Source organism: Oncorhynchus mykiss, chromosome 12 (assembly GCF_057628025.1).
Source record: "Oncorhynchus mykiss isolate SJ-2025 chromosome 12, ASM5762802v1, whole genome shotgun sequence".
NCBI lineage: Eukaryota > Metazoa > Chordata > Actinopteri > Salmoniformes > Salmonidae > Oncorhynchus > Oncorhynchus mykiss.
Window position 1 is genome coordinate 8,766,959 of NC_143033.1, and position 14,994 is coordinate 8,781,952.

Below are 14,994 nucleotides of genomic sequence, written 5' to 3' on the forward strand. Positions count from 1 at the left end.
GGCTAGAATAACACATCAACCCTGTTACCTATAGATAGACAGGCTAGAATAACACATCAACCCTGTTACCTATAGATAGACAGGCTAGAATAACACATCAACCCCGTTACCTATAGATAGACAGGCTAGAATAACACATCAACCCTGTTACCTATAGATAGACAGGCTAGCATAACACATCAACCCTGTTACCTATAGATAGACAGGCTAGCATAACACATCAACCCTGTTACCTATAGATAGACAGGCTAGAATAACACATCAACCCTGTTACCTATAGATAGACAGGCTAGCATAACACATCAACCCTGTTATCTATAGATAGACAGGCTAGAATAACACATCAACCCTGTTAAGCTTAGATAGACAGGCTAGAATAACACATCAACCCTGTTACCTATAGATAGACAGGCTAGAATAACACATCAACCCTGTTACCTATAGATAGACAGGCTAGAATAACACATCAACCCTGTTACCTATAGATAGACAGGCTAGAATAACACATCAACCCTGTTACCTATAGATAGACAGGCTAGAATAACACATCAACCCTGTTAAGCTTAGATAGACAGGCTAGAATAACACATCAACCCTGTTACCCATAGATAGACAGGCTAGCATAACACATCAACCCTGTTACCTATAGATAGACAGGCTAGAATAACACATCAACCCTGTTACCTATAGATAGACAGGCTAGAATAACACATCAACCCTGTTACCTATAGATAGACAGGCTAGAATAACACATCAACCCTGTTACCTATAGATAGACAGGCTAGAATAACACATCAACCCTGTTACCTATAGATAGACAGGCTAGAATAACACATAAACCCTGTTACCCATAGATAGACAGGCTAGAATAACACATCAACCCTGTTACCTATAGATAGACAGGCTAGAATAACACATCAACCCTGTTACCCATAGATAGACAGGCTAGAATAACACATCAACCCTGTTACCTATAGATAGACAGGCTAGCATAACACATCAACCCTGTTAAGCTTAGATAGACAGGCTAGCATAACACATCAACCCTGTTACCTATAGATAGACAGGCTAGAATAACACATCAACCCTGTTACCCATAGATAGACAGGCTAGAATAACACATCAACCCTGTTACCTATAGATAGACAGGCTAGAATAACACATCAACCCTGTTACCTATAGATAGACAGGCTAGCATAACACATCAACCCTGTTACCTATAGATAGACAGGCTAGAATAACACATCAACCCTGTTACCTATAAATAGACAGGCTAGAATAACACATCAACCCTGTTACCTATAGATAGACAGGCTAGCATAACACATCAACCCTGTTACCTATAGATAGACAGGCTAGAATAACACATCAGCCCTGTTACCTATAGATAGACAGGCTAGCATAACACATCAACCCTGTTACCTATAGATAGACTGGCTAGCATAACACATCAACCCTGTTACCTATAGATAGACAGGCTAGAATAACACATCAACCCTGTTACCTATAGATAGACAGGCTAGAATAACACATCAACCCTGTTACCTATAGATAGACAGGCTAGAATAACACATCAACCCTGTTACCTATAGATAGACAGGCTAGAATAACACATCAACCCTGTTACCTATAGATAGACAGGCTAGAATAACACATCAACCCTGTTACCTATAGATAGACAGGCTAGAATAACACATCAACCCTGTTACCTATAGATAGACAGGCTAGAATAACACATCAACCCTGTTACCTATAGATAGACAGGCTAGAATAACACATCAACCCTGTTACCTATAGATAGACAGGCTAGCATAACACATCAGCCCTGTTACCTATAGATAGACAGGCTAGCATAACACATCAACCCTGTTACCTATAGATAGACTGGCTAGCATAACACATCAGCCCTGTTACCTATAGATAGACAGGCTAGAAATGTTTGAGCAATTACATTTTTTAGTGATGCTTGCATTCAATTGCCAAACCCTGTTGCACACAACCAGCTTCCATTCCCCCCCTGGTCACGAGAGGATCTATGGTTGATTTAAGATGACAGAGTTACACTCAACCACATCACTTTATTTGGCACATAAGAGACACTTACTATAGTATTCTTTTAATTGAACCTCTTGAGATAGGAAAACTTTGTTTATTTATTAATTTGACTGTGTGCTCTTCATTACAGACTTTTAAACCAAGTTACACTTCTCAAAAAGGCATTGAATTGGTGGAACGACCCAAGTACCGTTGTGCACTGACGTTTCACCGTGTGGTTTTCTCACCTAAGTATCTAGCGTTATCCTTAATATTTTTTACCTGTTTCCAGTTGGCTGGAGTTGGACAGACATGCAGTCCTTGGCTTTCCTAAACTGGGCGCCTAACGAACCCAACGAAGCCTTCCACAATGGAGACGTGGGAGGAGAGAACTGTGTCGAGATGTACCCTGACGGACAATGGAATGATAACAACTGTATGCAGAAGAGAGGATATGCCTGTCGCCACCGCCAATGTGAGTACTCCGTATAACTGGTACAGACGGGCACAGGGTCCATTGATGCGGTATTTTCAGATGTAAATGCCACTGTTATTTCTGCTGCAGACTACACCACAGATGGCGGTGGTATAGTCATTCCCACCGATGCTCCCCAGGCTAGCGGTAAGTTTGCTAGAGACTAGTTGCAACATTGAAAAAAATAAACATAGATCGTTCCCGAAACCATAGATCATAAAAAAAAAACATAGATCATATTCATTCATATTTTGTCCTTTGTTTAACAGGTGCAGGACTGATCGCTGGGGCTGTGATTGGGGCCATTGTTGTCTTCACCTTGATATTTGGACTGCTTTATTACGTCTTCAGCATCAGAGGAGTCAAGCTGAGTGACGTCAGCTTCCCAACGAGAACGGGAAGGAGCGTTGATGTGGTAAGTGGAGCTTATAGCAACCGTGGTTTCTGAAGCATAAAATATGTACATGATGGTAACAGAGCACCAGAGAGGAAAGCAAAGCAAAACAAAGCAAATAACAAAAGGGATAATATCAAATCAAATGTATTTATATAGCCCTTCGTACATCAGCTGATATCTCAAAGTGCTGTACAGAAACCCAGCCTAAAACCCCAAACAGCAAGCAATGCAGGTGTAGAAGCAAGTTGGCTAGGAAAAACTCCATAGAAAGGCCAAAACCTAGGAAGAAACCTAGAGAGGAACCAGGCTATGTGGGGTGGCCTGTCCTCTTCTGGCTGTGCCGGGTAGAGATTATAACAGAACATGGCCAAGATGTTCAAATGTTCATAAATGACCAGCATGGTCAACTACTAATAATCACAGGCAGAACAGTTGAAACTGGAGCAGCAGCACTGCCAGGTGGACTGGGGACAGCAAGGAGTCATCATGCCAGGTAGTCCTGAGGCATGGTCCTAGGGCTCAGGTCCTCCGAGAGAGAGAAAGAAAGAGAGAAAGAGAGAATTAGAGAGGGCATACTTAAATTCACACAGGACACCGGATAAGACAGGAGAAGTACTCCAAATATAACAAACTGACCCTAGTCCCCCGACACATAAACTACTGCAGCATAAATACTGGAGGCTGAGACAGCAGGGGTCAGGAGACACTGTGGCCCCATTCGATGACACCCCTGGACAGGGCCAAACAGGAAGACTATAACCCTATAATAGACATCCTTGCCTAGTTCCTCTTATCTATATTGAGATAAGGGGCGATGTTCATGTGAGGAGGTTTACAGGGATTCATGAACACTCTCCAAATGTTCAAATTTAAGAATGAATCTTCCCTCAAATGACACGATTTGTTCTTATATTGCAGCCTGCTTTTAACAACCCCAACTTTGGAGGAGAATCGGAAACATGAAACATGGGATTTGGATGAGTTTTTGTATATTTGTAATGAACCATGATTGCCACACAGTTTCTCTTGTATAAGAAATCACCATGTCAATAACTTAGGTCTGTTTAAATAAAGCATGAATACAACAATCTCTAAGAACTGTTTTTGAGACATACATTTTTGAGAGAATATATTTTCTAATAATCTCTTTAATTCTTATAAATCGGTTGGCAACATGTAATATTTAAATTTCAAATGTTTATACTTTTTTTTTTTAGGTTGGATGCTTGTCTGTGGTAGTATGTATCGCACTACATTAGTAATAAAATCACTTTTCTGAATACCAAATAAACTGGGCTACAACTACCACCGGAGATTTAATATTTATGCCAAATGGTCAAGCTATTTTATGATAATGTATGGAATTGTATTATTTACTATTGTATTTAATGTATTGATAATGCATTATTTTCTAAAAGAGGTTTGAATAAAATAAAAAAAGTAACATTTTTTAATACTATTTCTAAGTGTCTTGCATGCCGGAGACCTTTCATAGGTGTCTGTGGCTGAAAATATCGTAGTTATATTTTTACTTTATTTACTTTTGTTATATCATCCTATCATCTGATTTTTACTTTTGTTTAATACATGTTTTGTTATCATTTCACCTCATAATTCAGTTTGCTTGTGTTAGACTGCTATTACACAGTCCCTAAGTCCAGAACATACTGTGGGAAGGCGCACAGCACTACATAGAGCCATGACTACATGGAACTCTATTCCACAGTACTACATAGAGCCATGACTACATGGAACTCTATTCCACAGCACTACATAGAGCCATGACTACATGGAACTCTATTCCACAGTACTACATAGAGCCATGACTACATGGAACTCTATTCCACAGCACTACATAGAGCCATGACTACATGGAACTCTATTCCACAGTACTACATAGAGCCATGACTACATGGAACTCTATTCCACAGTACTACATAGAGCCATGACTACATGGAACTCTATTCCACAGTACTACATAGAGCCATGACTACATGGAACTCTATTCCACAGTACTACATAGAGCCATGACTACATGGAACTCTATTCCACAGCACTACATAGAGCCATGACTACATGGAACTCTATTCCACAGTACTACATAGAGCCATGACTACATGGAACTCTATTCCACAGTACTACATAGAGCCATGACTACATGGAACTGACGCAAGCAGTAAAAGTAGATTTAAAAAACACACAGATTTAGTACTGTAGATATGTGGTAGTGGTGGAGTAGAGGCCTGAGAGCACACAGTATTCTTCTAACTGTTATGGTAAAGCAATATATATATATATTTTTTTACCGTTGCCTTTACTAGGCAAGTCAGTTAGGAACAAATTCTTATTTTCAATGACAGCCTAGTAACAGTGGGTTAACTGCCTGTTCAGGGGCAGAACAACATATTTTTTTTTACCTTGTCCGCTTGGGGATTTGATCTTGCAATCTTTCGGTTACTAGTCCAACACTCTAACCACTAGACTACCTGCCTCGATGTATTCAGCTTTTCACTGCTGGTATAGTGACTTGCCAATGTTAATAGAGAAAGTACAAAATGTTTTGTAAATTCATACACTGTAAACTGTAGCTTGTGTTGTGCTTTTATTAATAGTTTGAATGTTTTTCAAGAGGATACATGGCCAAACGTATGTGGACACCCTTCAAATGAGTGGATTTGACTATTTCAGCCAAACCCGTTGCTGATAAGGTGTATAGAATCGAGCACACCGCCATGCTATCTCCATAGACAAACATCGGCAGTAAAACGGCCTTAGTGAAGAGTTCAGTGAGCTGAACATTCAAACGATTAACGATCAACGTGGCACCGTTATAGGATGCCACCCATCCAGCAAGTCAGTTGGTCACATTTCTGCCCTGCTAGAGCTTCCCCAGGTCGACTGTAAGTGCTGTTATTGTGAAGTGAAAATATCTAGGAGCAACAACGGCTCAGCTGTGAAGTGGTAGGCCACACAAGCTCAAGGATCGGAACCGCCGAGTGCTGAAGCGTGTAAAAACCGTCTGTGCTCTGTTGGAGCACTCACTACCTAGTTCCAAACTGCCTCTGGAAGCAACGTCAGCACAAGAACTGTTGGTCAGGAGTTTCATAAAATGGGTTTCCATGGCCAAGCAGCCGCACACACACAAGCCTAAGATCAACCATGCGCAATGCCATGCTTCGGTTGGAGTGGTGTAAAGCTTGTCGCCATTGGACTCTGGAGCAGTGGAAACATTCTCTGGATTTGATGAATCCCACTTCACCATCTGGCAGTCTGACTGACGAATCCAGGAGAACGCTACCCGCCCAAATGCATAGTGCTAACCGTAAAGTTTGCGGAAGGAGAAATAATGGTCTGTGGCTGTTTTTCATGATTCGGGCTAAGCCCCTTAGTTTCAGTGAACAGAAACCTTAATGCTACAGCATACAATAACATTCTAGACGATTCTGTAATTCCAACTTTGTGGTAACAGTTTGGGAAAGGTCCTTTCCTGTTGCAGCATGACAATGCCCCATGTAGTGTGTTTGTGGATTCTGGGATTAATTTACTTCTGATACCTTTCATCAAGGTTTTCGATTTCGTTTTTTTGTAAAAAGTCAAGGTAAACGAATCCATGAAAATAATATAATTTAATGTGTCTTCAATTACCCAATTTTCATGAATTTGATGATATAAGCTTGAAGCTCATTCAAAAACAGTACGGGACTTGAACCAGGAAGAAGACTTTCATAGGGTATATAACGTTACCCAGGACCTTCTAATTAGCAGGTTTTGTATGGGTGGAGTTTTGACTTGCCAGGTGACATCACTAGACGGTATAAATGAATAGACCAATAACAAAGAGAGTTCCAAATTAGAGGGCAGCATTCCAGAAAGAACTTTCGGACAAAAATGTTTTTTTTTTTTTCTCCTGCAAATGATTTAGAAGCCGATCGTCTTCCTGCTTTGTATGCGTTAGCTTACCTGTTGTATTAAAACACTCCTCTCTGACATTATTCACATGCTCTCAGCATTCGCTGCTTCAAGTTCAGTAGCCCACCGCTCCTCTCCTCGTTAGAGATATTACAGTACATTCGGAGAGTATTCAGACCCCTCGACTTTTTTTCCACATTTTGTTAAGTTACAGCTTTATTCTAAAATGGATTAAATAAAAAAATGCCCTCAATCTACACACAATACCCCATAATGACAAAGCAAAAACATGTTTTTAGATTTTTTTTGCAAATGTGTGTACAAATAAAACACAGAAAAACCTTATTTACACAAGTATTCAGACCCTATGGTATGAGACTCAAAATTGAGCTCAGGTGCATCCTGTTTCCATTGATCATCCCTGTTTCTACAACTTGATTGGAGTCCACCCACCTTTGACAATGCAAGGCAGAGCAAAAACCAAGCCATGAGGTCGAAGGAACTGTCCATAGAGCTCTGAGACAGGATTGTGTCGAGGCACAGATCTACGGAAGGGTTCCAAAACATTTCTGCAGCATTGAAGGTCCTCAAGAACACAGCGGCCTCCATCAACCTCTACAGGATCGCTGGGTCCCCCACTGGATGGTTGAGCTAACGTAGGCTAATGCGATTAGCATGAGGTTGTAAGTAACAAGAAAAATTCCCAGGACATAGACATATCTGATATTGGCAGAAAGCTTCAATTCTAACTACACTGTCCAATTTACAGTAGCTATTACAGTGAAATAATACTTGAACATGTATTCAACTAATTAGGCACATTTGGCACATGCAATGGTTCATTGCATCAGTCTAAAACGTTGCTCATACACTGCTGCCATCTAGTGGCCAAAATCTAAATTGAGCCTGGGCTGGCATAATACATTATGGTCTTTCTCATGCATTTCAAAGATGGTGGTACATCAAAAATACAAAACAAATGCCAAAATACCAGATCTAATGTGTTATATTTTTTCTCAAACTTCAAAGTGTTTCCTTTCAAATGGTATCAAGAATATGCATATCCTGCTTCAGGTCCTGAGCTTCAGGCAGTTAGATTTGGGTATGTCATTTTAGGCAAAAATTTAAAAAAAGGGGAAACACCAAGACTCTTCCTAGAGTTCGACCAAACAGCAATCAGGGGAGAAGGGCCTTGGTCAGGGACCTGACACCTACATTACACCCTAGAGTCCCACTTCAATTTGCTTTCCGCCCCCAATAGATCCACAAACGATGCAATCGATCCACAGACAATGCAATGTCACTCATGTCTAAAACGTATCGCAGTGTGTGTGTGTGGCAGGCTTACAATGATGGCAAAAAAACATCTGAGAGCGTGCTGACCCTGGTACACAGCTGGAGGTTGAATGTAAAGGGGTACGGGACTTTGAAAAGTTTGGGAACCACTGGTCTACCGTATCAAAAGCTTTGGCCAAGTCAATAAAAACAGTAGCACAACATTGCTTAGAATCAAGGGTAATAGTGACAAAAATCATTGAGGACCTTTAAGGTTGCAGTGACACATCCATAGCCTGGGCAGAAACCAGATTGCATACCTGAGAGAATACTATAGACATCAAGAAAGCTGATCAGTTGATTAGTGACAAGTTTTTCCAACACAAACAGGGCAAAATAGAAATAGGCCTGTAATAGTTAGGATCAGCTTGATCTCCCCCTTTAAATAAAGGACGAACCGTGGCTCTCTTCCAAGCAATGGGAACCTCCCCAGAGAGGAGAGACAGGTTAAAACAGGTCAGCGATAGGCTTGGCGATGATAGGGGCAGCAACCTTGAAAGGTCTAAATCACCTGACCCAGATGTTTTTTTGGGGGTCAAGTTTCAGGAGCTCATTCAGCACCTCGGACTCAGTGAGAAACTTTGTAGCGGGGCAGGTGGGAAAAGAGGGAGGAGCATCGGGGACAGTCACATTAGAAGGGGAAAAGAGGGAGGAGCATCGGGGACAGTCACATTAGAAGGGGAAAAGAGGGAGGAGCATCGGGGACAGTCACATTAGAAGGGGAAAAGAGGGAGGAGCATCGGGGACAGTCACATTAGAAGGGGAAAAGAGGGAGGAGCATCGGGGACAGTCACATTAGAAGGGGTGGGAGATGAGGAAATGTTGGACAGCAAGGAGGCATGGCTGAGTCATCAGCAACACAGTTAATTAGTTCCGTTTTTTGAACTTATCTAGGGGGGGGGGGGGGGGGGGGTTACATGTTCTTACATTGAAATCATGTTTTATAGCAGACGTCATAATTATGAAATCTATCAGAATGCCCATAGTTTGATGTGGCACTGTACTACTGTAGTTATAGCAGAATAATTCACATAGCCAGCACATTGTCCCCCACAGTTTATTGCCTCAAACATTTTACAGTGCAGAGGTCTGAATATACTGTTGAGCCACAATTCATCTTCAGCAGCCAAGCTACAAAATGTCTGCAAAACAGCATCTTTGGGAAAACTTGAGTCAAAAGAAAACCAAAATTCATTGTCAGTCTTTATACATCTCTGTACATTGCAGCTCAAACTATTTACATATTTCCACAAGGCAAAAAAGTTTAATTACAAAAGATTTCTGCACATTTTCCCAGTAAATGACCAAGGTGATGTTGTTCCTTTTAGCGTGATATCATATATTTATGGACAATAATTATAATTCTGCACACAGAATACCTATAACTGAAGCGCAAAAAAGTAAAATAAAAAGATTGAAATGAAGCATGACAATAAAGCTTCAAAAAAAATATGAAAAAGGACAAAGTAACATGACATAGAAACCGGAGCAACGTTTTAGTCAGTACAAAATGTAGAACGTCATCTCAAAACAGGACAACATTCCATTTCATGTGCAGTTTGACATCCAAGTTGGGTAACTCAAAGTATGATTGATTACTTACAAAGCAGCCTACTTTGGAGGGGGATTTGTTTTAAATATATATATGTAAAAGAAAAAGCCATGGTACCAGTATACTCTACTCATACGGTTCATATTTGTGATAAAATAAATACAAGCGCATTTTTCCTTTTGTGGTTTCATGTGCAGCCCTTAAATATTTGTACGCCAATAGAAATAGCTTGTCCAGTGAGCTCCAATTTCTTTCTTTTCTTCTCTTGTTACAGTATAGTTACAATAAAACAATTCATTTAACTAAACGGCACAGATTCAGTCAATTTTAAGCAAAGCATGGTGATGTAAACCAATCTCCAATCTTTCATCAAAAACAGTATTTTATTCATGTTCTATGTATCATTTTGCATTCGCCGCCCTGTTTTATTGCTCTTAACCAAAGCCTTTACAACAAGCAAGAGGACTCCAACCCTGGAGGAAACCGAGAAAAAAAATCACACTGAAACAAGTGTAAATGACACACGTTGGTTTTTTATATCTTGCTGTAAGCATTGTTGTGTTAATGCTGAAATGAGAGAGAGAGAGGCAGGGTTGTATAGGCTTAAATATCAGAATATTGATTGACTGGTGCAAAATAATAAGGATCGCTAGTATTTCGCCATCAATAACATCCGTTAAACATGAAATAAACCACTGATTTAATCAAATACAAGTGTGTAAATTGTAATACCATCAAACCCCCACCTTTTTTTTAATTTTAAATCAGAGAAACAAATACCAAGTCATTCATTCTACAGAAATTCAACAGGGTGCTTTAAAGGGAAATTATGTGAATTCAGTCTACAGAAAGGCATTGTCTAGGTCTGGTAATCTTTGATCTCGATGAATAGACAGACGGTGCTGAACACACACACAATGAAGATAATAAATGTCTATGATAAAAATTAATACTCCTCTGAAAGACAGTCTATGTCCAAATTGGACCCTGTTCCCTAAATAGTAGACTACTTGGTCAAAAAAAAAATAGTGCACTATATAAGGAATAGGGTGCAATTTGGGACGCACATCTTGTGTCATCTAGGGAGTTGTGTGGTCTAAAAATGGTGGTAATAGGCACTGAAGAGATAAAATGGGCAATAGGGTCAAAGACCAGTTGTAAGATTTAGCCAATCATTTGCCCAGTCACTTCTGCTGACCTGTGTGGTACATAAAACTGTATTTTCGACTACCATACGAAAAAACAACAACAACCCAGCAATCATTTAGATGTGTTGATAAGTGTCATTTTCGAATGACATGGGCCGTTATTGTACGTACGCACAAGACGTGACGTGACACCAGAGCTACGCAAAGGATGTAAAATAAACAGCCGGTCAACGCTTCCTCACAGGTTGCCAGTCCTACAGCGAATCATTTCCAACGGGCACGACTGTTCGGAAAGGGAAGAGTATCCTGCTTTTCAAAACTCCTACCCACATACTAAATCCACTTTTGACTTCAGTTAAATGGGACTTGCTTTGTCAATGATCAATACAAGATGATGCTATATTCAATAAGTATTCCATTTGGGGAGACAGACGGCAAGTGTCCTTAAAAAAAAAACCCATCTAAGGTACTTTTAATTTCTACTGAACGACGTCTGTATAAAAACTGGTTTGATGCGCAGCTTCAGCCTGAGTGTTAAAAAGCATGTATGCTGGATAGATTACACAACTAGAGAAAACGCTCTCAACCATCACATTAGGCCACAGGTCCCTCCCTCTATCTCTCTCTCCCTCTCTCTCTCTCTCCACCTCCATCAGACAGCGTTGCTCTGCTTCCCATGTGCAGTGAAGATGAGGTAGTTACTTCCTGCTTCCTGTCTGAAGAGTAAGGAATGGTCAAATCCGACCATTTGGTTTTCTTATCTAAAATGTCTTAGATGAGCAGTTGTTGACAAAAAAAATAAAATAAAAAGGGAAAGCAAGTACAAAATCCAACTCAAATCCTATTTCTGTCACGACTGATTGAACATAGTGGACCTGCCCTGGCACGTAGAATCCATCTCTTTTGAAGAGAAAAATGGGGGATATAATAAGATATAATAGTATATCTTCACAAAAAAAGTATCAAGGACTATCTTTGTCTCCATTCAAGAATACCGACGTCCCATATTTCAGGACAACGCATCTAGTCACTTTATAATACTTTATGGTACAGCAGAGACATACTAACTATATCCTGCCGAATTCTAACAGTATTATTATAGACGTGTCTTGGATGGCTGGATCCCTTCACTTCTATAGGACTTTTTAGTTGGTTGTGAAGTAAAACAATTGGCCATATCAACGCTTTTAATCAAACAAAAAAAAAACTTAACTGAAACAATATATTTAAAGTGATATAATAATTAAAGATCATGATAATGAGGCTAATAAATAATCTGTTGTCATTACTGCTTTGCATTACCACAGGAGAAAGGTGAGAGGCCTCTCTGAACCACAACCAAAAAAAAAAAAGCAGGTATCTTCAGACAACCATCCCACAGGGACATGGCCTCACTGACCTCCAAGACAGACAGGACCCAGAGGGGTTGAGCAGGCCACGGGGAGACAGCCCTACTGACCCCCAGAGGGGTGGGGCAGGCCACGGGGAGACAGCCCTACTGACCCCCAGAGGGGTGGGGCAGGCCACGGGGAGACAGCCCTACTGACCCCCAGAGGGGTGGGGCAGGCCACGGGGAGACAGCCCTACTGACCCCCAGAGGGGTGGGGCAGGCCACGGGGAGACAGCCCTACTGACCCCCAGAGGGGTGGGGCAGGCCACGGGGAGACAGCCCTACTGACCCCCAGAGGGGTGGGGCAGGCCACGGGGAGACAGCCCTACTGACCCCCAGAGGGGTGGGGCAGGCCACGGGGAGACAGCCCTACTGACCCCCAGAGGGGTGGGGCAGGCCACGGGGAGACAGCCCTACTGACCCCCAGAGGGGTGGGGCAGGCCACGGGGAGACAGCCCTACTGACCCCCAGAGGGGTGGGGCAGGCCACGGGGAGACAGCCCTACTGACCCCCAGAGGGGTGGGGCAGGCCACGGGGAGACAGCCCTACTGACCCCCAGAGGGGTGGGGCAGGCCACGGGGAGACAGCCCTACTGACCCCCAGAGGGGTGGGGCAGGCCACGGGGAGACAGCCCTACTGACCCCCAGAGGGGTGGGGCAGGCCACGGGGAGACAGCCCTACTGACCCCCAGAGGGGTGGCAGGGCCAGTCAGCTGGCTGTGCGGTTTGTTGTTGAGAAAGGGAGGAAGTCCTATTCAGCTCTGCCCCCATCAGCCCCCCCTGAGCTCCAGAGGATGTGATAGTTGTTTGTTGATGAACCCTTCAATGTGACCAACAGAGGACAGGGACCCGAAAATGCATGTAATCCGTGTGTGTGTGTGTGTGTGTGTGTGAGATAGATATATATATATATATATATATATATATATAGATATATGTAGTTGAGAGAAAAAAGGTGACTTGGTATCCATGTGAACAACTTGTAGAGGGACTTGGGATCCTGCATTCATCTGATGGCCCGTCAATAAATAAAACCAAGACGGATGTCGCGGACAGGGAAAGCCAGGGCTGGGCTAGGCATTGTCGACAGGGCAGGGCTGAGAAGCGGTCACTGTGCCTCACGGGTGTCCAGTCGGAGCCACTGCAGTCCCTGCCGTGTGTGACGCACCAAAGAGCTCATGGTGGACGTCAGGCTCAACGGGCCCAGAGCCAAGTCCAACTCAGACAGCAAACCTAGAGACATGGAGAGATAAGGAAATAGACTGAGTAGGAGTAATGAATACTACTACTACAATCAAAATCAAATGTATTTTTAAAGCCCTTTTTACAAATCAGCCGACGTCAAAGCGCCGTACAGAAACCCAGCCTAAAACCTCATCACCAGTATCTTTTCCCCCACGGTGATCATGACCTCTAGTGGTCACACGCAGAACTACAGCTATAAAGAATCCACATTCCTGTGTAATGATATCCCTGCGACTTTAACCCTCCCCTTTGCTCCGCCTCACCACTGCCTTTGTGGGCCAGCTCGTCAGCCTGCTCCCAGATGTCGTGAGCACTCAGGAAGAGTGCCGTGATGTTGACGTAGGAAGACGCCACCTGCTGGATGACCTGTGGAATGGCCACGGTGCTGACGGTGCCTGCCCCCGCCCCGCTGCTGTGGTTGGAGCCCGGCCCAGAACTGGCTGTGCTGGCAGGAGACGGCATGGGAGACATGGGGGATGGGGTACCTGTGCTTCTGGGGAAGAGAGAGCAAGCCAGGGCATGAGACTAAGGGACAAATCATTCACTAAACCCTAAAACTCAACTAAATCAACTAAAGATGAGGAGAGGTCGGTCTGTAATAAAGTGCCGCTCTGCCTTCTTAACAACACTATCAACAAGGCAGGTGTTTACAGGCCCTAGTTTCTACCTTCTTAACAACACTACCAACATGGCAGGTGTTTACAGGCCCTAGTTTCTACCTTCTTAACAACACTATCAACAAGGCAGGTGTTTACAGGCCCTAGTTTCTACCTTCTTAACAACACTACCAACATGGCAGGTGTTTACAGGCCCTAGTTTCTACCTTCTTAACAACACTACCAACATGGCAGGTTCTACAGGACCTAGTTTCTACCTTCTTAACAACACTATCAACAAGGCAGGTCCTACAGGCCCTAGTTTCTACCTTCTTAACAACACTATCAACAAGGCAGGTTCTACAGGACCTAGTTTCTACCTTCTTAACAACACTATCAACAAGGCAGGTCCCACAGGCCCTAGTTTTGTCACACCTTGACTACTGTTCAGTTGTGTGGTCAGGTGCCACAAAAAAGGACTTAGGAAAATTGCAATTGGCTCAGAACAGGGCAGCACAGCTGGCCCTTGGATGTACATCGAGAGCTAACAATAATATGCATATCAACGTCTCCTGGCTCAAAGTGGAGGAGAGATTAACTTCATCACTACTTGTATTTATGAGAGGTATTGACATGTTGAATACGCCGAGCTGTCTTGTCTAAACTACTGGCACACAGCTCGGACACCCATCCATACTCCACAAGACATGTCACAAGAGGTTTCTTCACAGTTTCCAGAACAGACTGTGGGAGGCACACAGTACTACATAGAGCCATGACTACATGGAACTCTATTCCACAGTACTACATAGAGCCATGACTACATGGAACTCTATTCCACAGTAGTACATAGAGCCATGACAACATGGAACTCTATTCCACAGTACTACACAGAGCCATGACTACATGGAACT

The 14,994-nt window shown here is 42.7% G+C and overlaps 2 protein-coding genes across 3 annotated transcripts in view; one reads left to right on the top strand and one right to left on the bottom strand.

Annotated features, from left to right (window-relative positions):
* LOC110536912 (uncharacterized) overlaps positions 1-3,994 on the top strand; it is a 45,392-nt gene extending 41,398 nt beyond the window's left edge. Inside the window, exons 46-49 of the mRNA XM_036936809.2 lie at positions 2,327-2,509; positions 2,600-2,656; positions 2,779-2,924; positions 3,825-3,994. Of these exons, the coding sequence (XP_036792704.1) occupies positions 2,327-2,509; positions 2,600-2,656; positions 2,779-2,924; positions 3,825-3,869 (431 nt within the window). The 3' untranslated portion in view covers positions 3,870-3,994. The remainder of the gene's footprint in view (positions 1-2,326; positions 2,510-2,599; positions 2,657-2,778; positions 2,925-3,824) is intronic.
* A 5,198-nt stretch (positions 3,995-9,192) lies between these two features.
* LOC110536914 (AF4/FMR2 family member 1) overlaps positions 9,193-14,994 on the bottom strand; it is a 78,037-nt gene continuing 72,235 nt past the window's right edge. The window contains exons 18-19 of one of the 2 annotated variants that reach the window (XM_036936810.2): positions 13,748-13,977; positions 9,193-13,472 (exon numbers count right to left, since the gene is read on the bottom strand). In XM_036936810.2, the coding sequence (XP_036792705.1) occupies positions 13,348-13,472; positions 13,748-13,977 (355 nt within the window). In that variant the 3' untranslated portion in view covers positions 9,193-13,347. The remainder of the gene's footprint in view (positions 13,473-13,747; positions 13,978-14,994) is intronic. The other variant, XM_036936811.2, reaches the window with a different exon arrangement.